At 36.2% G+C, this 23,741-nt stretch overlaps 1 protein-coding gene across 4 annotated transcripts in view; it reads right to left on the reverse strand.

Moving 5' to 3' along the window:
* Window positions 1-23,485, reverse strand: part of sbf2 (SET binding factor 2) — a 164,582-nt gene extending 141,097 nt beyond the window's left edge. For all 4 annotated transcript variants that reach the window (XM_065261509.2, XM_065261505.2, XM_065261504.2 and 1 more), the window contains exons 1-2: window positions 23,334-23,485; window positions 12,569-12,654 (exon numbers count right to left, since the gene is read on the reverse strand). In XM_065261509.2, the coding sequence (XP_065117581.1) occupies window positions 12,569-12,654; window positions 23,334-23,388 (141 nt within the window). In that variant the 5' untranslated portion in view covers window positions 23,389-23,485. The remainder of the gene's footprint in view (window positions 1-12,568; window positions 12,655-23,333) is intronic.
* Between the last annotated feature and the right edge of the window lie 256 nt (window positions 23,486-23,741).

The following is a 23,741-nucleotide window of genomic DNA, read 5'->3' on the forward strand; positions in this document are numbered from 1 at the left end:
ATGAAATCTCTATCATCCAACCTTAAAATACTTTTAAGTAGGTGCGTTAATCACAATGATGTATAACATACAATTGCTACAATACTTTAATTTCAATTAAAAATGAATTGAGATTAACATACAATTTATACTCATAATTCAACCTATTTTTTTAAAACTATTTAATCAAATAAAACTTTTGAAATTTACTTTGAAACCAGAATTTTGAAACCAGGATTTTTTAATGTACAGTGACGAACTCTGTCAGATTCAAATCGGCTGTCACGCGGCGCGCACACACATAGGCGCGCTGAAAGAGAGATTCTTGTTATAAAACAGAAGATTTTAAGCCCATTATGTGTTTTTACCGAACTTTAGAAGAGAAAAAATACGGACTTAAATCGGCTTTTTTGACACACAGTGATGAAAATGTGGTTGAAGTGTCTGTCATTTATACACTTCAATATTCCGCTCGGTGTTTGCACTGCGTGTCGTTAACTGCACATAACGTTAAGTAACATTGTTTGAAATTTAACTTGTCCAGTCGGACAACAAATTTTGTCCTTCAAAAAATCCACTCGTCCCGGACAAGCCTTAATGTCGAGCCCTGGTACATGTACAAGTATATGCATTCTCCTCGCTGTCAGATGCACAGCAGACAACAGACCAAAGTGCAACTATTTACACATTTTCTGAATACTTCATGTGTCCTTCCCGGAAGTACAAAACACATTCCAGATTACAACGGGGATTCAAAGGGAAAGGAAGAGAGGTTCAAAAAGTCAAAGCAGCAGATGAGATGACAAAAATGATTACGATGCACCCCCCCTCAACTCACCCCGTCCCATCGTCGGAGGTCACATTCCTTCATTACTGAATGTCGGGTTAAAAAAACTGTTTTTATTTAATCAGTGCATAGCTCTGTTGGAAACAAAGCAAACATGCTAACATTAAACACATACACACGAAAAATGAGTATGTGACTAAATTAATTACAAAAATATTAATATCAGCTGATGCCTCTGACAATATAGTGAGAACATTATTTTTATCTTTCCACAGGACTCCTTGTTGCACTTAAATTTTAAAGTTTAATCAACATGAATTCAACTTTATTAGACTAGTGAGGAGTAACTATAAATTATAAAAATAAAGTTGGATTATCTTAGGTTATTTCAACTTTATTTTTATAATTTATAGCAACTAGTCAAAAAATTTAAAATGAATTAACAGCTATTAACAGCCCTACTATGTACGCATTCAAGTTAAATGAAGTATTCTTTTCGAGGTGGTGCATCCGTCTGTACGCGCACTCTGACGTATTGTTAAAAAAAGGAACTACGCATCCCCCTTTACACAAACAACAATAAATCCAATTAAAGTGTCTATGAGTATACACAGATACTATTGAATGACACATTATGTTTGTAACCCATACACAGACAATTGTCCCTCCTGCGTGGGTCTCTAAATATAAATTATAAAAAATAAAGTTGGATAAGCTTAAGTTATTTCAACTTTATTTTTATAATTTATAGCAACTAGTCAAAAAATAAAAAATTAATTGTAATTTCTTAAATTTAAGTGCAACAAGGAATGTTTACTGTACATGCAAATAACAAAAAGGTAAGGTTGTAGAATAATTTTTCATCAGATTTAAAAAATAAAGGTCATCTCCATTCATTTAATGCCAAAAGTACTTAAAAAATAAATCCTGTAGATATAAAGCAAGCATCTCATCCAGCAGTAATAACCCCAGCTGGCCTCAGGAAGTGCCAGGTCTCTATTGAATTCCCAGCATGCTGAGTAAGGTAGCACAAATGCATGGGGGACTGCCAAGTGACTCGAGCCGTTCTTCGAGATAAGATGAATGAGTCTTGATGTTAGTTTAGTAGGAACATTTCACTCCATCATTCTGCAGATGGAGGTTTTTTTACTGCTTGCCTTGCACACACTTAACTATCACACAGTTGAAAGAAGATTCATTACACAGTTTAGGGAAGGGGGGCACAACACTGTCAGTATGAAGTCGCATGTGGTTCACACACATTGTGTTGGAACATGCTTGCCTATTGTTTATTTTAAGCCCTCTTTGCAACAAGAACAATAACTATCCTATTACTGTAAAATCAAATGAAGTGCTGGGTCTAAAGGTTAATCATTTGGCACTTTTCCATTGCATAGTACCCCACAGGTTGGTTGAGGTCGGGTCAGCTTAGCTTACTTTTGGGGGCTTTTCCACTGGGAACAGTAAGTAGTACCCGATTCTTTTTTAGTACCACCTCAGTCGGGGTTCCAAGCCAAAATGAGATGCGAAAACACTGTAGATCACTGATTGGTCTGAGAGAATCGTCACTACCAGCGTCATCACTATAATGTAAAGATTAGCTTTACCTTCGTGCTAGCTTGCACCGTCTCAAGTAAACCTGTTGTCATCTGTGCTCCCAAAGTTCCCAAACTTACTTTTAGCGATGAAAAATCAGAAACACCATAACAGTTTTTACAGTCGCAACGCAAACGTTCGCATATATGCTTAAATGCAACTTAAATGAGGCTCAGCGGAGCGCGTCGACTGACGCAAACAGGTGTTTGTACAGAAATGTGAGACAGAGGTAGTGATAAACGCGATGTGAAGAATCTATTTGTGGTGGTCAATTTTAATTTTGTGGTGGACTGAGAAATAAATGAATGTATGGGAATGTACACTGACCCTGTCACTTATAACACAAGCGAGAAATATATCGACACGCCTATAATCCCTCCCACTCTGAAGTGTTTCTAAACTCGATGGAAAAGCTAACCAAGTGAGGTGACCCGACCCAAACCAAACCAAACCGTGGGGTACTATGCATTAGAAAAGCACCAATTTGCCATCTTAAAGGGGAACCCTTTGACATTATGGAGACAAAAAATAAGTCACATCAGCAACGCCATAGAACCAATTTTGGTTCACCAAAAACCTTTCAGTTAAAGGTTTTATTGAAGAACAACTTTCTTACCTTTTTATAATCTGAAAAACATTTTTCACCACAAACTGTAACATAAAGGTTCTTAGGATGTTAAAGGTTCTTTAAGGAACCATACAGCCAAAACAAGTTCTTCTATGACATTTTGTAGACCAGTGCACACCAATAATTTAATGTCATATATACGAAAGATAAACAACTTATTTCTGGATTAAATTTGATTATAAACCTAAAAGCTGTTAAAACCCAAACCAAAACACAAGTCTAAGATTTATTCCAGATGGATTTGTATCAAAGGTCATCTCATGGAACATCTCTGAGATGCACCTGACCACAAGCCATCCATGCCAGTATGCTCGACCATAAATTCAACTCTTGTTTGTCAGGCGCGTGTTAAAAGGTCTCATCTAATGCATCCCGCACAAAAGACCATGACATCCAATTTGTTTTGGCATTTTTAAAAAGCACACAATAAACCTGTAATGACTCAATCGAATCAACCTATTGTAGATAAAATGCAGCTGGGCTTGTTGAAGCGGGCACTTCACATTTATAGAGTACATAACAGGATCTACTTTATATGGGTTTTTTTTCTATTTAATGCTTGTTTTTGGTCTCCGGAAAAAAACCCGTTGTTGTTTCTCAACCAACTTTAGATTTAATCTTCTATTAAACATATTAACATTTCTTAATAGTCCTTACAATGGGGAAAAACATGCAAAAATGCTTTAAAAAACAGTCACAAAACATTCAAGCCTAAAATATTCATGGAATGTGCCAAAAACTAAATGAATTCATCATGAGCCACCGTGATTGATAAAATACAACTTGTGATTCAGAAACGTGTTGTCACAAACAATCCCAGAACAAATATCTAACACAACAACTTAATGACCGATATAAATTTTAAAACAAAACATCTGTTTTCAAGATGTCAAGCATGATTAGACAAATTTGAGAGAGACCACAATGTGGCTGGACTGTAATGACGTGACCCTGACATTCAGCATTGAACTTGAGGCTCAGAGAAATGTACGTGACTCCCCAGCTCTTATATTGAGACTAATATAGAACCAGACTCCCGTGTGACAGACGACAGCTCGATTTCAGACGGTATTTTTAAGTAATATTTTAATACGGATGAAAGTAAATCGTTGATAAACTCTTTGGCTACTACATAATATGTACACTAGCCACCTGAGATAAAAGTAAAACATGTCATAATTGCTATCATTCTTCTGGTATTTGTAAAGAATATAAATTGTTCTAAGTTGCAATAATCGTCTTCCAAAGAAACTTATATACATTAGCCTGATTAAAAAAAATTATGTGAAACTTAAGAAACTGCTTTTCTGTCTATTCAACTTAGAACTTTAATATTTAATATCCATTTTCAGTATCCTGCTGCAGCCATGTTACGGCAGCAAAGTCCTTGATTATTATGCCAGTTTGAGAGTATAGTTACTAGCCATATCTGCCTAGAAAATCGCAACTTTTAATTTTCCGTCAGTCTTAGTACAAAATGTAACTACAGAAGAGTCGAGTTTTAAATAGGAAAATATCGAAACGCTTTCAGATTCAATGGATTATGCTAAGCTATGAAAAACTGCACAAACAAAACAGACCGTAATGCTTGCAAGCTACATCGTAGACCTACTGAACTGCTCCTTGTGGACCTCCGGGACCCATGAGAAGTATTACATGTGTTCAGTACCTATTTACTAGGGGTGGAAATCGTCACTTGTTTTTCGATTTGTTTCAAATGTGATTATTATCAAGGATTTGATCCAGTCCAATATCTTGATGCATCACAATGCATTACATCATTCATTTTTAAGGGCACCTATGGTCTGAATCATGATTTTACATTTCCTTTGGTGTGTAAATGTGTATTAGTACATGTTAATGATATGCATAAGGTAGAAAGCGCAAAATAAGTGATGACGCGAGTCATCGTCTCTTACATGAAACCTCTTTTCTTGGACTACAACAAACACATGGATTGTAAGCAACAGTTTCTTTCTGGGATTGGTGATGTAGAGAAGACCAAATTATCATAATTCCTCCCGGTTCGGACACACAGCCTGCAAGTTAACTCCTGTTAGCACTGCATTGTGACCGAATCTTTCAAACATGGTAAGGAAAATCACATTTCTGGTTGACGTGAGAGGTATTCAGGCCAATTACAACGTACAGATTAATCTTAGATTAATTGTCAATAAGAATAAAATCGATAAAACTTTACCGTTGTGGATTAAGCAAGATCATGCACGTGTGTGCGGCGCCTGCGCAAAAAAAACGAAGCAGCGCGCAGATTTTTTAACTAGCCATGATCACAACAATGCTCGATGCCAAACACACACTTTCAACGTCATGCGAGACGAGGCTGAATGCCAACGCAACGAAATGGCATCTGCAGTGGAATCTTATAGAGTCAGATACAGAAAATGCAAATATGGTTATGATACTGAAAGCAAAGACCCTCTTCAGGGAAGCCTGCAAGATTAGCATAGCAACGCTGCTAACGCTGCTATACACAGGGACGCTTTTTATTGAACAGATTAAAATCTTAAATTTTGGCAAGAAACAGTAAAATGTTCACTGTAACTGACTGCCGTTACACTTTGAACGCCCGCAACATATATAACTGATCATTATTGACTGGCTGAGGCGCTACACGCTAGCCAAGTTGACTGCTAGCAGGTCTAAGCTGAGTTGACGATGGGGAAAATGCCTTACTTGGATATAATTACAATAAACGGTGTATCAATGACTCGGAAAGTGAGGTGAACACTAGAAAAATAACACTTGATGATAATGAAACTTTTATTTTGACATGCCATTGACGCATAGACTCTCATGCGACTGTTGCAGAGTGCACATGTGAGGCGGAGTATAGAGATAAGTCACAATATTTCATTACAAGATAAGTTGAAATTGATGATTTTATCAAAACACCAACTACATTGAATCATTTTACAATCCCACTAGCATGTTATTTAGACAAAATAAAATCTTTTAATTTGCATGAGGAAGCTGGAGTTTTTACGCCCACTTTTATGTCATTGGACTATTACAGTTAACGATTATTCAATTGATTGATCATTAATTTAAACGATCATCAAATATGGGAAATTGCAAAAATTGACATCCCTATTTCAAATCAATGAGTTTTGTACGAAATCTGTTCGTTTCAGGAAGAGAGTTAAATCTGGAGTTGTAAAAATGTACGGTATGTGGAAAATAATGTGCTTTTTAACCATATAAGGCGCGTAACGCTTTGAGATGTAATGTGGCATCTTTAACATGTTAATTGAGTGCTTTTCGAGGTGGTGCATCTGTCTGTGCGCCACTCTGGCATATTATTAAAAAAAGGAACTACGCATCCCCCTTTACACAAACAACAATAAATCCAATTAAAGTGTCTATGAGTATACACAGATACTATTGAATGACACATCATGTTTGTAACCCAAACACAGAAAATTGTCCCTCCTGCGTGGGTCTCTAAATAAGTTTCTAAACTCTTTAATCATTGAAGACTGAATCAGAGAACATCTGTGTCTTAACTGTGTGAGGCCAATAACCTGTCAAGCCAAATTTCATTGTTGTTTGTGGGCCACACATTTGATTTATTGATGGCAACTTTACATTGTAGGTTACACTGTATAGGTTTAATCACTGCACTGATGACAGCAGGTCAACGTCATCCAAGTACCACATAATGGCTAAATTTACATGCAGAAATCTGAACATTAATTCGAGACTAGGTTAAACGCGGCACGCAAGGAGAATAGCTGGCAAACTTCCTCCAAAATTGAAAACACCTTTGGAACGAGCGCAGTAAACACGATGGGGTGTTTTTCGACTCTTTTTATATTTGGAACATTCCTCATCTGTAGCTATTTAGTTCGCTGGGGGTGGAAGGATGATTTTTTTCCCCGTCTGTAGGAGGAAACTTAGCGAAGACAAATCTGTAAACAATAACAATTTACATACCAAGACAAAAATCCAAATTGCCTGACTGGCATGTTAAAAACTTCTATTCAATAAAACTACAAAGACAGGACTGGAGCTATTTCATTACAACCTCAAAGTGTGCTGGTAGAGGCTAGAGACGCACTTAACCCCCAGCGATGAGGTTTTATGAGACCAACAACCAAAACGAATGGGGTTCCATGCCAGCTGACAATTTCCAAAACATGGAGACAATCTGTGACTCGCTACAAATCTTTTATATGATAAACAATGTAAACATCAGGGCCATGCATACGTGCACAAAAGCACATTATAAGCCAACACAACATCAATCTGCCAAAAATGACACACGGTTGAGCTACAGCAATAAAAGACCATAAAGATGGCAAAGCAGCACAATAGACATGGAGCTCATCAAAAACATCTGCTCATACTGACACGTTTGGATGACCTGACATTGCAGAAACTTTGCGAGGGTGGGTGCACATTCTGCTGAATACTTATGTGATGAGGATGATGCTGTGTAGATAAGTTCAAGCCATGTTTCCTGAGGACCAGCAAAACATTTACAAGCCTTTTCGATTCTCTAGCCCACAGGGAATAGTGGCACACCCAATGACATATGCGCAACTCTGGACTATTTTTACTCTACAAATCGGCCGCCATATGTGATGCGCTGTTCCAGAAATGTTCAAAAGAGATGGGAATGTGTGATGAATGTTGTTCTAAATTGATTACTCCGAAACAACATTGTGAAATGTTTTTTTAAAAAAAACTAGGAATTTAATCTAAAAATAATTTTTCTTATAAAAACAAAAAAACAACCTGGCAAATAATTTAACTGAGCAAAATGTGATGTTTGTTGTACTACAAAGTGTGTAGGAAATGGGGAAAAATATCTGGCTGCAGCCATATTCAGTATGAATTTTTACATGTTACACTGTAAAAAAATTCCGTAGAAATTACAATGTTATTGCAGCTGAGTTGCCGGTAATTTACCGTAGATTTAAAGTTATGCTATTTACTGGCAAGAGTTTGTTCAAAGTTAAATACATTTTTAATATTAACAAGTCTTTATCTTTACAGAATAAAACTATACAATAACAGGCTCATGCAAAGCATTCTGGGAACCAGAAATCATCATCAACCTTTTTCTGTTTTTTGCTTCAGATTTTGTTTCCCAGAATGTTTTGCTTGATGCTGTTTTTTTAGTTTTACTCTGTAAAGACAAAGACTTGTAAATGTTTAATGTTCATTTAACTTTGAACAAAATGTTGCCAGTAAATAACATAAATGTAAATCTACGGTAATTTACCGGCAACCCAGCTGCAATTTCTACGGAATTTTTTTACAGTGTATGCTACAGCCCACATACAGTGGATTTGGACATGTCTTTGCACTATATAACAAAATAAATGCAGGCATGTCAAAAACTTTTTAAAAAATGCTTGGCTATTTTCAACACAGTGTTGGGTCAAAAAGGGATGAGTCCAGCACCTTGGGATGTTTCAACTCAAAATGCAAGGTTGTTTTAACCCATTGTTGGGACAAATAATATCAACACATTCTCTTGGTTAATTTAGGTCTACCCTTTTTGACCCAATGCTGGGTTGGCTCTTTTGGAGCCAGCCTCAAACGGCCAGTCGATGAATTGCAGTTTAAGTCACTCCGTATTGGCTTCAACTGAGAGATCGATTGTAACCAAACCGATCAGAGGCCCCATTGACTTACATAGTAGGAAAAATGAATACTATGGAATTGAATGGGGTAGGGATGCACCGATACGGATACTGGTATCGGGTATCGGCCTCGATACCACATTTTCTAAAGTACTCGTACTCGTTAAAAGTCCCCCGATCCCTGGAATCGATACCACGGTCTGAGAAATGTCTATGTTTGAGCGGCGTGTAAGGGGTTAATGCCTCGTGTTGTCCAAAGAAGCAGAGTTTACAACAAACTGGAAAACTAGTCCTTTGTTTTTTTGTTAAATTATATGACTGAAGCTGTTACCTGTAAATTTAAATCATGTTTTTTTAATTAAGTACTCGCTTCGGTATCGGCGAGTACTGAAATGCAAGTACTCGTACTCGTATTCCAAAAAAGTGGTATCGGTGCATCCCTAGAATGGGGCTCATGATGAGGTTTGGTTTCAAACATTCCTCAAAATATCTTCCTTTGTGGTTATTTTCTCTCTGCTCTAAATGGCAGTAGGGCTGTCACTTTTGAGAACAATCAAATTCGAACGGATATCGAATATCATGCAATGTATCCGAATATATTCGAATATCTAGGTGCCCCCCGCGCGCATAAAAAAAAAACGTAATGGTGTTACGTAACAAATGTATTAACAGTGACAGTCATAAACAGGACTGTCTGGATTACTTTTTTACTTAATGTTTGAAACAGCAGGTTATCAACTTATGAATAACAAACTTATATGAAAAAAAAAACGATTCAGACCAGGTACAAACAATAACGTGACAACTTAAACAGCAGCAGGAGTTAGCCAGACCCAAATGGAATCCGCGCCTGCAGATTTCTGCGGAAAACTCAGTGGAATTCTGTGGATTTAACGCCCGTCATTGACAAGCACACATATCCCGCGCTTGAGCGTGTTTGTGAAAAGTAATCTCATTGACAACAAGCACACATACATAGCCTTTCCCGCGCCGCGCGTTTGTGAGCCGTCATTGACGAGTACATTAACCCTGCGCATGCTGTTGCTTGACCGTTTTTAATGATAGAGAGCACAAACCATTTTATACTGGAGATGAAATTAAACTTACAGATGAGTTAAGCAGATCTCACTTGACTCTAATTTCATAATGTGAATGTATTAACACAAGCTTTTTTTTCTGCTATAATATTTAACACTATAAACAATAATATGTCATTTTATATAAAAACTTAAACTATAATTCTATCTTGACATGCACATTAAGTTCATGTTGGTCCAATTTGATTCCCTCTCTTGCGCACAGTTGCCGTCGTCGGTCTAACTCTAAAGAGGAGCGCACACCGGCCCATTAAATTAAATATTAAAATTAAATAGCGCAAGCTTCGTCAGATAGGGTCTACTTCAAAATGTAAAATATACGTTAGCAGCCAATGTTAATCATTAATGATGTGGGACAAATATGATGTTATTTAATGTTAAACTATGTGAGTGGCGCTGTGTGGCGCGACAGGGATTTGAGCAACTTCCTGAGTCACAGCTGGGCGGCGCAGACAGGCGCCACCTGGCGGCGCCGGTGTGCGTATACTCATGTGTTCAGTTGATTTAGAATGGCGCGGCGCTGCGCGACGCTGAGCGGCGCGGCCGGTGTGCGATCCCCTTTAGCCTCATTCCTAGAGGTGTTACTGTAAAAAATGTGCTACACATGGCATTTTAAAAACCGGATGGTTTATTTATAGTTCAAAAACGGATATTTCATGTCATGTTCGAAGGCATATTCGAATATCGAATAAAAAGTGACAGCCCTAAATGGCAGTGCTGTGGTTGAATAGTGCCGATTAAGGGGCAGTATTATTATAATAAGATCTCCTTATGACATCATAAGGAGAGACAAATTTCAATGATGAAATTCATGTGCTTGCAGAGAATGGTTTACCAAAACCAAGTTAGTGGGTTGATCTTTTTCACATTTTCTAGGTTGATAGAAGCACTGGGAACCCAATTATGGCACTTAAACATGTAAAAAGTCAGATTTTCATGTCATGGCCCCTTTAAAAGGCCATGTTAAAAGGTAATACTTTTAATAAAAGTAGGAAACCTTAGTGATTTTCCCTGAAACTCATTGGTGTTAAACATCTATAACTAACCTCTACAACATCTCAAAAGTGGAACAAAATATCTTGCAAACATAACAACCCAGTGAATATCATGCAGTCAAAGCACAAAAATAACTTCAAACACTCAACCTAAATGCATTTCTCTTGTCTTTAAAACAACAACTAAACATGTCTTGAGCTCATTCATAAGTCCATTAAAATGTTCTTGTAACCAAAGGTTAAAAGTCTATGTAAAATAATAACTATGAACACAAAAAAATCATTTTTGGCACCGAATTCAGGCTTACAGTTATTGAAGTTCTCAATGCAAAGGTTCAATGGAGTATTTAAAAAAAAAAGAAATAAAATATAATTCAGTTCTACTGTTAGACAAAAAAAAACAGCACTCCTGCAGTGGGAAAAAACACTAGTAAGAATTTATGGTAAGAATTTGGAGCAATGCCAAGCCCAAGACTGACCTAGATTGTGTAACTTGTTGGCTGACCAGAGCTTCATACACCTGCTGGAAGATCTGGTATACATAACATTTCAGTCATACTGAGTCAGGTGCAACTGAGAGGTTTAAAAACCCAAGAGCTTACACTCCCTCAAACTGTCCAAGATTTCACTATCAACTCATTGCTGGAAATCACAAATGGGATATTCCAATAATTACAGCATTTCTTTGGCAGCACAAAGGCCTTGGGTTTGATTTTCAGGAAACACACATACCGATATAAATGTATACCTTAAATGTAGGGCTGCAACAACTAATTGATCGTTTTTATTTAAGGCTTAAAATATCTACAGTAGTAAAACTGTAAAAGTTTGTGGCTTTTGCACTTTCAAAAGTACACTTCTACATGTGAAAACCCTAATTTAGTGCCTTATTTAGCTATAACAAGTGAAAAAATCTAATTGAGTAAATATTTATGATGTTATCCAAGTAGTTGATTAATCGAAAAAGTAATTGGCCGATTAATCGATTATGAAAATAATCGTTAGTTGCAGCCATACTTTCAAAACTTTTACAAAATTCTAGAAAAAAACAGCATCCCTGTCTATCTGCGATGTGAGAAGGATATACCTCTTGTGATAACCTCTTATAATTTTTGTGATAACTGATACAGTATGTTGGAATATGCCGGGAACGCTACAAGCTGACTCCCTTTTGACCAAGTCAAATAATGATCTCTGCCTTACGATTTCATGCAAAGTTCAAGAATTACGCATTTGTCTTGATAAACAAGTAAACAATCTGAACAAGTAGCCATACAGCAGCCCGACAGCCTGAGCTGAACTCAAGAACCAGGACAAGTTTAAAGCTACTGTCACTGATGAATCACAGCATGTTCTTCTCAAGCTCAGATAAGCAAATACTTGGTACAGCGCTTCAGTGATTTGTGTCTGCTAGTAATTGGACTGCATTGCGTGTGGAGTAAAATCATGGCAAAAAGCGCACAACATTTAAGAAAAGCAGAGACACCCAAACTGGGTGGCAATGATAGGACAGGAAAATTATCATTCCCTTGTGGACAGGACATGGGTTGGAATTCTCCAATTAGAGTAAATGGGGGCGCACGGGATAACCCTTTGAATAAACAGCTGTTATGAATTTGTTGACAAAAGAAAATTCCGGTATGGGAACCTCAAGCACAAAGGCGGATGCATTTACTGACTTCAATTTTCATTACAAAAAATTTCAATTTAAGAAACAACCAAGTCCATATTCTTCAGCAATTGCACATTCTTTAAGTCAGAAGTCAAGAAAGCACACCTGACCAATAGCAGAAAACAAAAAGGGATTTAACCATTTCAGACCTTTCAGAGTTAAATAAGGCTTAATGCCGGGTTTTTAAAATCCACTAGCTTACCATTTCCACGCCCTGAGGAAATGCTGTGCCATCCCAATCCTTTCTGGGAAAGCGTTGAATGATTTTGCCACATCCTTCCCCAGATCCTAGGGAAAGAAATAAATGATGGTGTTATAAGAAACATATTTAACAGGTAACTTCAATTATAATCTTTATTTACCTTATTAAAAAAATCACATTTTCAGAAATAGAAAGATCACATCAGGACAGTGTCGTCTACAAAAAACCTGAATTGCATGATCACAATTCCAGATATTCGAACTGGCACAAATAGCCTTTAAACATTCTTTCTTGTCTTTTTGGGGTCCAAAAACCATCTTTCCTGGCCCCTTTTTTGTTGACAAAGAAAGCATTGTATGAACAGGTCCAGGAGGCTTTCAGCAATAAATGTTTACTAGTGTAAATGTTGTACCACACCAATACTACTTCCAAATAAAACATATAAAACTGTACAGGCTGATAACCAAAACTAGAAAATTTGGCACATCTTAGTGGAATAGTGACTGAAAAGTCAATGTGTTACTGGCTTTTCTGATTTATAACTTAATACAGATGTGGAGTTAAGACTAGGGATGCAACGGTTATAGATTTTATTGGTACGTTTATAGTCTGATAAATAATCACGATTGTACAATTATTATGGATTTATTAATTTGACAACAATTGTTAAATTCTTTTATATTTTTAGTTTGTGTATTTTTTTCTACAATTCTTGCATAAAAAAAAATTGTATATCCTAGCTGGCGTTTGACTTAAACAGAATAGATGCCTTTTGAAACCAGTATTAATTTTAATGATTTGTTTTAATAAATGTAAATTTACATTTGGACTGAAAAAAGATGTCTATTATATTGGTTTGTTTGAAGTTTTAGTAAAAATTATAAAAACCTCTCAAAACGAATAATAACACAGGGTCATCCTGGACCAGGTAGTGCAAGTCATTTTGACAGGTGTTGCTTAATATTACACAAAAATGAAATATAAATATTAGGGCTGGAAGTGTTAACATGTAAACTCATGCTATTAATTCATTAATCAATAACTCAATCATTAACGCAATTAATTGCAACCAGTCAGACGACCAGCACCAAGCCCCGACTTTATCTGCGAGCCGTGGGCAGGAGGTTGTTAATGCACGCATGCAGGCACACGCACACACATACTGTACAAACCAGATGCCAATAACTGATTAATGAACTGATAGTTTTTTAAATGAATACTGGATAAAAAACAAACTGTGCTGAAATTACAAAAGTAATAAAGCAAAAGTACTGAACCATGAAAATGTGCTTAATAAAATAAATGTATAAATAAAATTAGGGATGCATAACGATTAATCGCGATTAAATCCTTAGCAGAATAAAAGTTTTTGTTTACATCATATACGTGTATGAAGTGAACTGTGTATAATAACTTTGTATAAATAAATGCACACACATGCATGTATATATTTAAGAAATGTTTACAAATGTATATTTATGTATAATTTATATTATATTTTTTTTTCTTAAAATTATACATGCATGTGTGCATATTTATATATACATTATTATTATACACAGTTCACACACATAAATGATGTAAACAAAAATGCGATTAATCTATTCTGCTATAGATTAATCGTGATTAATCAGTATGCATTCCTAATAAAATGTATGAATTATATTAAGTATTATTAAAAAAAGAACTGAAATCAGATTCTGATTTGTTGAATATGTTAATGTAGCCGCATTTAGTTTGCAATCTCTCATTAATAACTTAAAATATGGATAAATCAAATATTAAAGTAACCAGATGGATATAAACTAATGCAAATAGATGGTAATAATGATGACATTTGGGTTGAATTTATCTGTGTGTATTTCCTGCAAAACCGATTAATCGGTCAACCTAGTAAACGGGCCATCAGATCTGATGATTTCTCCAGGGCTCCAGACTAACTTTTTTTCACTAGGAGCACTGTGGCCCCCAACTGAAAATTTTAGGGGCACAACCAGAAAATTTAGGGGCACACACTGTAAATCAATATGCTTACAGTACATTCACATTTCTACTAATTTCCACTGTATTACTAATAAATACTTTAATGATAGATGCAGAAAGTACAATGTGCTGTTTCAAATTTAGTGTCACATCACAAAAAAAGTCAAATTTACTGGTCTCACATGTGCGACTGGATGTAAAATTCAGTGGCACACTCTCAAATTTTGGTGGCAGTCTGGAGCCCTGTTTCTCTTTCGGTTTAATTGCAACAATGTATAATTTTAACGTAATTTCATTAATGGAACCTAAAAATGCTTTAAGAAAAACAAGATAGCTGTCAGTGTCCACTTGCATACAGAAAAACATCAAGGTCAATACACAGGCTTCAGGCACACAAAACAGCTTACGTGAACGATGCAGAAAGATACAGACTTACAACAAAAAACAGAGTTGCGTCTTTGACCTGTGGCAGGGTTAGACAACACCGCAAGGAGGGCCGCAAAGAAAAATAAGGATGTAGTTGTATCAAAAATCATTTTCACAACCAATCAGCACTTATGAAACCTCACATTCCAGAACATTTAAAGTTTTATTACCCTCGCCGGACGTCTCTGCACAATGTTATTGGCATGTCCCGATTGACCTCCACAACAGAACACGAAATACAATTTTAAGCATCCACTTTCAATAACAACCATGAGTAACACTGTCAAAGCTGTATTTTCCGTACATTTTCCATGTTTAAAGAACATTTCGTCTTAAGCAATAGTCAAAGCCATAAACATCAAACTTAGATAACTGAGTAAAATTGATTTGCGCTTTTAACCTAAAAACACATTCGACAGCAGAGAACATCACATCCCAAACATGCTATGAAGTGTGATGCTACATATTGGCGGAACGACAAAACAATGACTCAATATCCGAAACGGGTGTCTGACACATTTATGAAAAATGGAACTGAATGGCACATTAAAAAACCTCAAGCTTTTTTTGTGGTTATAATATTGCTAAGCTGCGGTTTTTGTAAAGGGGTTTAAGTGGGTTGTTATGCATGCTATGATAGTGGCTGCTTGCTAGGGCATTGCTGAACTATATGATATCCTGGTCCATATTTATGGTTGGGGTCTATTCCAAAGCCCATGTGACTATCATTCCTCAAATCGTCTGATCATTTGGGATATGAAAAGCCCATATCTTTGTAACAAGCAGCCTGATATGTGTTATTATTTCCATACAGTAGTACATCCAGCACAGGATGAGTTACAAATGGCGAATCATTTGACATATCAAAAGCTCACATCTCCTACCATTTATCTGGAAACTTTAATACATTTATCTGCCCAGACAGTGGACATAAATCAAATTGAGGGAGTCAGGGTCTCTTTGCGTCACCATCATGTTAGCACCTCATCTAAACTGGCTGAGACTGTGCATAGGTGTGCCGAGGAGATCAAGACTAAGATCAAGAAATGCATTTCATTTTAAATGAGCTTTGGAAGACTTCTCTGACTGATGTCTCATCTAACGTAGCTTGAGTCCTGCATTACATCAGTTATGTAAACCAAAGATTTTGCAATTTAAACAAGCGAGTATTTTTCAAATGAGTCACCCTACAATCTGCCATCATAGTGAATTCTAAAAAAACAAGATAGGCAATGCTATCATTTGCATGGTAAAGGGTACAACACAGATTAGCAAATGTGTGATGTCAACGCATCCAAATTCCAGGAAGTTTGCCAGTAAGCCGGAGCAGCTGTGCAAGAGCAGAAAAAATTAATTGTGCGAACGAAATGTAATTCACAGGGTTTTCCAAAGTGTTTATGCGCCAGCAACCGCTACAACACCTATCAAAACGACATAAGCATAATTTATTTTGGCTGTCTGAAGTCAACCATGACACCATGCAAACCATTTTCAAAGTTCATCAAAGTCAAAGAACTTCAGAACCTGATTGACGATCGTATTATGATTTACAATAAAATGAAATTCAATAAAATAAAGTTCGACAATGTCAACAAGTCGGGCTGGACGTCATCCAACTCTTCCCATTCCAAATATTTCCGTATTACAACACAACTGACAGATCGGCCTTCCATGAGACATTTTATCAGAAAACTGGACATGATGAACCAAACTCATCAAGCGATGCTTAAGTCATGATCGAATAACAGTGCAGGCAAATCATTTAACAAACTCAATCATCTTTGTTTTTCCATTTCCATGAAAAAACTTGCATTTGGTTTTCTAATTCACAGAACTCTTGCCTGCTATAATAAACATTTGCTGTCCAATAGCAAATGCATATGATCCAGGCCAAACTATTGCAAAACAGCCTAAAAAGAAAAAGTGACTTCGATCAATTCCTCCATGTCTTTCCATAAAGCACAGCTGAGCCGACCTAAAAATAACAATCTGTAACAAATTAAATATGATAAATCAACATACATTTTTGTCATTTTGTCTAGTTAAAGGTTGTCACAAAGCTCTCTCCATCTAGATAATGTGACACCAATATTGATACTCAATCTTTCTCTTCTTGTCCCAAACTCTTCTGGGTCATTTGGTTGGCCCGTATGCTTACGGAAGCTGTCTTTGCCGAAACAACCAGTGGCAAACGGGAAAGAGTAATCGTAGTCCATAAACAAGCGAGTAGCCCGACAGACGCTATACACTAACTTACACATTTGTCCACGACACTGTTGTCATGTGATTTCTACATCAGTAAAGGCGGTAACAAAAGGTAACATGGATATTAACGCCATTGACCGTGTCACTGTTTAGAATGGCAATTTTCCCACAATTTACAAGTAGTTGAAAATATTAGAGATTGTAAGTAATCAGCTGGATAAAGTCAAAATAAATTTAAAATTTAAGTTGAATTAACTTACATTTTTACGTGTTACCAAGTAACTTTTTAAGTTGATCCGACTTTTCACTTTTTACAGTGTAGGGCTGCACATTACAATTAATCGGAAAAACTATTCGGGATTACAATTATGGGTAAAAAAATTACATAATCGTCAAAAGCCTCAATTACAGCTGTCCATTTGTGCTCATTTCTGTGCATTTTGGAAGTATATATAGTGATGATTTAGAGATTTTAAAATTGATAAGTTGATGTGTCCTTAAGCCATTCATTTTAGATTGTTTACAAACATAACTCCCATAATTATTTGATATTTACATTATATTCTTTAGTTTTGGATGTTACACCTGCTTCACAAAAAGTTATAAAACTTCAATGTAAAATCTATTAATCGACAAAGAATAATCGCAATTGAAATATCAAGATGAATAATCGTCAATTATGAGTTTTGTAAATCGTACAGTCCTACTATCCACAAAATGTGAAATGTGAGCCATATTGTGCCAATTCTGCTTTCCACCATCCAAAAAAATCACAGAAAGAAAAAAAAACATTTGTACTTTTGAATGCACACTTAAAACAGCATAAATGTGAGTATAAGCTAAACAAGTACTCATGTTTTTGTCAGGAATGGAGTAAAATGAATAGACATTAAAATAGGATACCGCACTTAATAAATATGTAGTATTTACAAATATACAAGGGTATATAAATAATCCTCCAATAAACGGTAATCTTACAAAAACCAGAAGTCATTACCCAAAAGGCAGGGGGGGGGGGTGATACTGAATTATACATTCACAATGATGCTGCTAGATTTTCCCTAAGTGCATGTTAGCGGTTACCCTGGTTGGTTACAAAAGTTATGTAAATATTTAATGAAATTCTATATCACGCTCAAATAAAAGCTGTGTCTTGCTTAACACTGTATGACCATATTCTGGAAAGCAGCCAGTCATATTTAGACACAACGGCCATCCAATTATTTAAACTTAGTTAAACATCCAAGAAAAGATTACTCATCCAGTAATTGCTGCAGATCTTCAACACATGCACAAACTCATCAGAGACCTGAGGAGTTTACAACATTATGCGGATCGAGCATTTACAGATCCAAATTTATCATTGCATGCCACTACTCTCAAAGGCTTAAAGCTGCCAAGTAAAAGAGAGACATGACTGAGGAATATACATATGGAAACGCTTGAATCATCCTGATATATTTAGTGTTCCACACCAGGTTTTACTTACATTATGTAATTGATTTTTCAGCATGCAGCAGTAAAAAAATCTTGTGCAGCAAAGCAAACCCCAAGGTTTATATATCTATGTACTTTATTTCAGTGGATTATAAACTGGAAAAAGCAATCACGTTCTTGGTTTTACTTTGCAAATTACTATGCGTAAAGCATGATTTTCACGGCAGCATTTATAGCCCATAAAATACTTGAACTTTATATGAACAGTACTAAAGTTATCAAATGTGGTTTAAACAAGTCTCATTTATAATCATAAGAAATTATGACAATATATTGCAGAGGCTGATATGACGGCCAATATTTGGATTTTCTTAATATCGCCATTGGCCGATACATTTTTCAATAGGCCAGTTAATTTCTCTAATCCTTAAATTTGATGTTTGTAAAAAAAAGACACTCAGTGTCACTCAATGTAAAGCCAAAGTCTGACAGACAGCAAAAGGACCAATCATTATTCACACTTTAACATGACGTTCTGTTGTGTCACTCACACACAACCACACATTGGTTCGAACACTTATTCAAACACTATGAGATGTCAGATCCACATTATTATGTCTTGTCAGTATGTTTTAAGTACTTTAAAAGGGCATATTTATAAATGTTATGCAAGCATACATTCTTTTTTCTGTTTGTATCTTATTTACTAAAATGACATTTGCCTTAAAATGGCCATACAGTCTTAATATCGGTATCGACCATAAAAAAATTAAAAAAACATATTGGTCGACCATTAGTAGTGATCCTCATCATTCTGGAAGCTATCGTGGAAAGCTATTTGTGTTAAAAGCCAATAAAGCAGTCAGACAGGATTTGCGCATTTAAACGTTTTGTATTGATAGCAAAGGTCTGCAACAGACAGTCTTTCAATTTATCATGGTGAATGTCTAACAGATAATTGCATTGAAAGTTTACTGTCAGTTTGATGACTGGCAAATAATGGCAATTTTCATCCTTGTTTATGAAATTTCCGAACAGCAGAATCCAAGGAGTCAATATGGATGCTGACAGGTGACATCATCATTCCCTTCGATAACCGTAGATGAGACAAAGTACAATTCCAGCATTATGGATGTAATATTTTTAGTCAAAAATGTCAAATAATTTTTTTAGAGAATGTTTTTATTACTAACATATTAAACCATCTGTTTATGTTTTCATAACCTTCCAATGATAGAGTCCAGACATCAGCAGTCTATGCATGCGATGAGCAATTTTTTTAGATGAGGGAAGTATTCATGTGTTATGCATGTGCATGGCAAAAATGTTTTTGGGTGACATTATTTGTAGGAAATCTGTGATGGAAAAAAATCCAAAAACTAAGCAATAATACTCTACAAATATAGAAAGAACGGTTCTTCACAGAACAAAAAAAAATTATTTAATTTAAATTTTTTCATGCATGCACTTGTGAGGAAAAACAGCATTATGGATGTGGCAGTTTTAAAATAGTTTACATAGGAAATAAATAATTGTTTTTTTATGGGGATTTATGCCACCAAATACAAAAAAATTTTGGTTCAAACTAGGGGTGGGTTGATACAACTTTATCCATTACCGATCCGATTTCGATACCTGATACGCATCAGGAGAATTTCATGTCAAGTGTAAAAACCAATTTAAAATGAGATACAAGGTAACGCAAAGTATCGGATTTGGATCGGCCCCATTAGTCCAATATCTGGTCCAGCAAAAAAAGTCTTTATCAACCCACGCCTAGTTAAATTTTTTTTTAAAGGTAAGACATTTGCAAGGAATTGCTCAGCAAGTCTACAATAATCTGACCGTGCAAGGACATCCTTAGAATAAGGACTGCGTGTTGCCTTTTTCCTCATTAACCACCCCCCCAGATGCCAGGAACACTAAGTTCCCCAAGCACAAGACACTTATTTATGCACTGGCAAATTGTAAAAGCCTAAAGGGGGACACACTGGTTATCTATTCATACAAGCATTTGCTACTAGCGACAGAGAAACGTCAGTTTATATTGTGTAGAAAAGCCAAGTTTGTCTGATGCCTTCAGTAGAGGCAAATTAGTTGCTTTGCACACAAGCAGTCAAATTAATGAAAGAAAAGCCCCAGTCATTTTAACTTTCATTGATACACTGTCAACACCAAGATTTGTCCAAAATACATGCAGATGTCCTTACACAAGAAACATCACAATGAAGATACTAGAAATGGTTTGAGTTGGTCTTACAGTTAAAAATCTAACTAGACTAATTGATTGTGTACTGTAGGCTCTTTAAATACACTATCACACGTCAACAATGTCCTTGTTACCTGACCTATATTACTGAAATAGGAATCCCAAAATATCTCATCTCTGTGACAGCCCTGGACTCTGTACATGACAAACAATGTGAATAACTGATGCTTTGAGCTGCATTATGCCTTCAAATCTACAAAGATAAATTTTCTATATTTAAAAAGTCTCACAGTGCATTTAAGGTTTACGCTTTATCAGTCCATGCATTCAATCGAACCAACACTGTTGTTGTACTTAAATTTTTAAGTTTAATCAACTTGAATTTACAAATTATTTCAACTTTCTTGACTAGCGAGGAGTTGCTATAAATTATAAACATAAAGTTGAATTAGTTTAATTATTTCAACTTTATTTTTTAAATTTAAAGCAACTCCTTACTACCGAGTCCCTAAGGTGAGATTGGAGTAAAAAAAATCTAAGGTTTAGTTTCATGTGCTCACGCGAAACGTTCGTGTGCTCACGCGAAACGTTCGTGTGCTCACGCGAAACTTTCGTGTGCTCACGCAAAACTTTCGTGTGCTCACGCGAAACGTTCGTGTGCTCACGCGAAACGTTCGTGTGCTCACGCGAAACGTTCGTGTGCTCACGCGAAACTTTCGTGTGCTCACGCGAAACTTTCGTGTGCTCACGCGAAACTTTCGTGTGCTCACGCGAAACTTTCGTGTGCTCACGCGAAACCTTCGTGTGCTCACGCGAAACCTTCATGTGCAGATTTTTTTTTAAAGTTTTGTTTCGCGCGCGCACGTGAACCTTTCGCTTTCACATGTGCGCACGATAGTTTCAAGTGAGCACGCGGATAACACTCAGAGAGACTGTCAATCATAACGTCACGCCCCATTTCTATAGCATCAAATTACTAGCTAAAATGAACAATTGAACATATATCAGCGTGATAACAGCTTAAAGAGAATGACCTGCTCAAAGTTTGTAAAACAACTATTTCAAATGCTGAAGTAATTTTCTTTTCTTATTTATTAGTTAAAATATGTATAACATTGGGGCAGTTTCCCAGATAGGGATTAGACTAGTCCTCGACTAAAATAAATGTAAGATCAGTTCACACTGAAAACAACTTGCACTGACATATCTTAAAATACATCAAGGCCCATTGTTTTGCCTCAAAATGCATGGCAGTAACGTCTTTTTTGTAGTGAGCCAAGTTTGTTAAAACTAGTTATATTTCCTAATTAAACTAAGGCCTAGTCCTGGCTTAAGACAATATCTGTCCGGGACCACCCCTTAATCTTTTTACTAATTGAAAAAGCTGAATAATCGTTCAAAATGTACTGATTAGTTGTTGAAATAATCGATGATTAGTCAATTAATCGGTCTAATAATCGACAGGTTAATCGATTACCAAAATAATAATAATTTGTTGCAGACCTACTTTAAAGAACCATTTCTTTCCTTTTTATTCAGTATAACAATTTTGCTCTATGTAATATACTTTAATATCACATGGAAATGAAAGGCCCTTTCATGAAACCATTGTAAATTGCAAAAAGCATTTGTTTGCCTACTATGAGACTTCTCCAGGTCGTAGAAGATAAGCACAAATACTTAATATACTCCCCTCTTCCATTTATAGGCCTAAATGCCTTTATGTGATATGAAACTAGATGGTTTCTTGTGGAGGGGTTGCCAGGTGACCTGTTTCATCCCTTAGGCATGTAAGGTTAAGTATGATCATGTACAGTAAATGAGAGCAATGCGCATTACCTGTGGACTCAACACTATCACGTTAGTCCTGTTTCCTCTGCATCCGCTTTCCACAACACAGGAAGACACACACACGCACAAAGCATCCAAACCTCTCACAACTGATCAAAACCCCACGGCTAACTTATAAATCAATGCTTTAATGAGCGCACAAATCCTCCATTAGGAGATCAATGCGTGTGTTTTGGAAACAGACATCAATGTTACATTTAACCGCGTTACATCACGCTTCATTTTCGCTTTGTTTACATGTACACGCTGAGATATACAGTGGGTGTGTGCTGAGATTTTCCTTTAAAAATCCACATATATCAAATATAAACACTTTATATGTCGCTTTTTTGACGAATTGAAAGTGTTATCTAAACCTGTTACATGCAAAAACACCATTAATGCTAGCGTTCCTTTCAATCTCTCACAATCACATCCTGCTTAATTCATAAGTTACACACCAACGGGACGAGACAGCAACCGCTTTAAACTGCAACAAGTGAGCCATAAATCCAATACACATTACAGTATAGGCCATAATAAGTGAAATAGAGTACAATCCATCTCGTTAATGTCCCTCATCGCAGCAGTTGTATTACAAGAGTTGTTGCTAACGCAACAACAGTGACGGCCTAAATAAATCACATCAACGCTCACTCCCGCACCGCGTCTTACCGGCTTTATCCTGATCGTATCCTACCACTATGAAATAATCAGCCAGTCGTGCCATGCTTTCCTCTTTTGGCGAGATTCCTCAACACAATTCAGCATTTTTCTTTCTTCAAAAGCACAGCCATGTTTGACACAGAGCGAGCCACTGCGCATGCGGTTGTCCGTGCATGGGCGTGGGTCGCGCGCGTTCACTCTCGCTACCAACATACATGTAGTCTCAAATACTGCATTCAAAAGTATTTTCCTTATGTTTACGCAAAATGAATGAATGTATTTTATCATTATAGATACATATTTAAAAACGAAAATGTATTGTAAAGATAAAAAAGTAAAAAAAATAATAATAGTAAATTAGTTGTATTATGCGTTAAGTATGATTATTGTCAAACACTGGTTAAAATGAAATAAATA

Source organism: Paramisgurnus dabryanus, chromosome 2, assembly GCF_030506205.2.
Source record: "Paramisgurnus dabryanus chromosome 2, PD_genome_1.1, whole genome shotgun sequence".
Lineage (NCBI taxonomy): Eukaryota > Metazoa > Chordata > Actinopteri > Cypriniformes > Cobitidae > Paramisgurnus > Paramisgurnus dabryanus.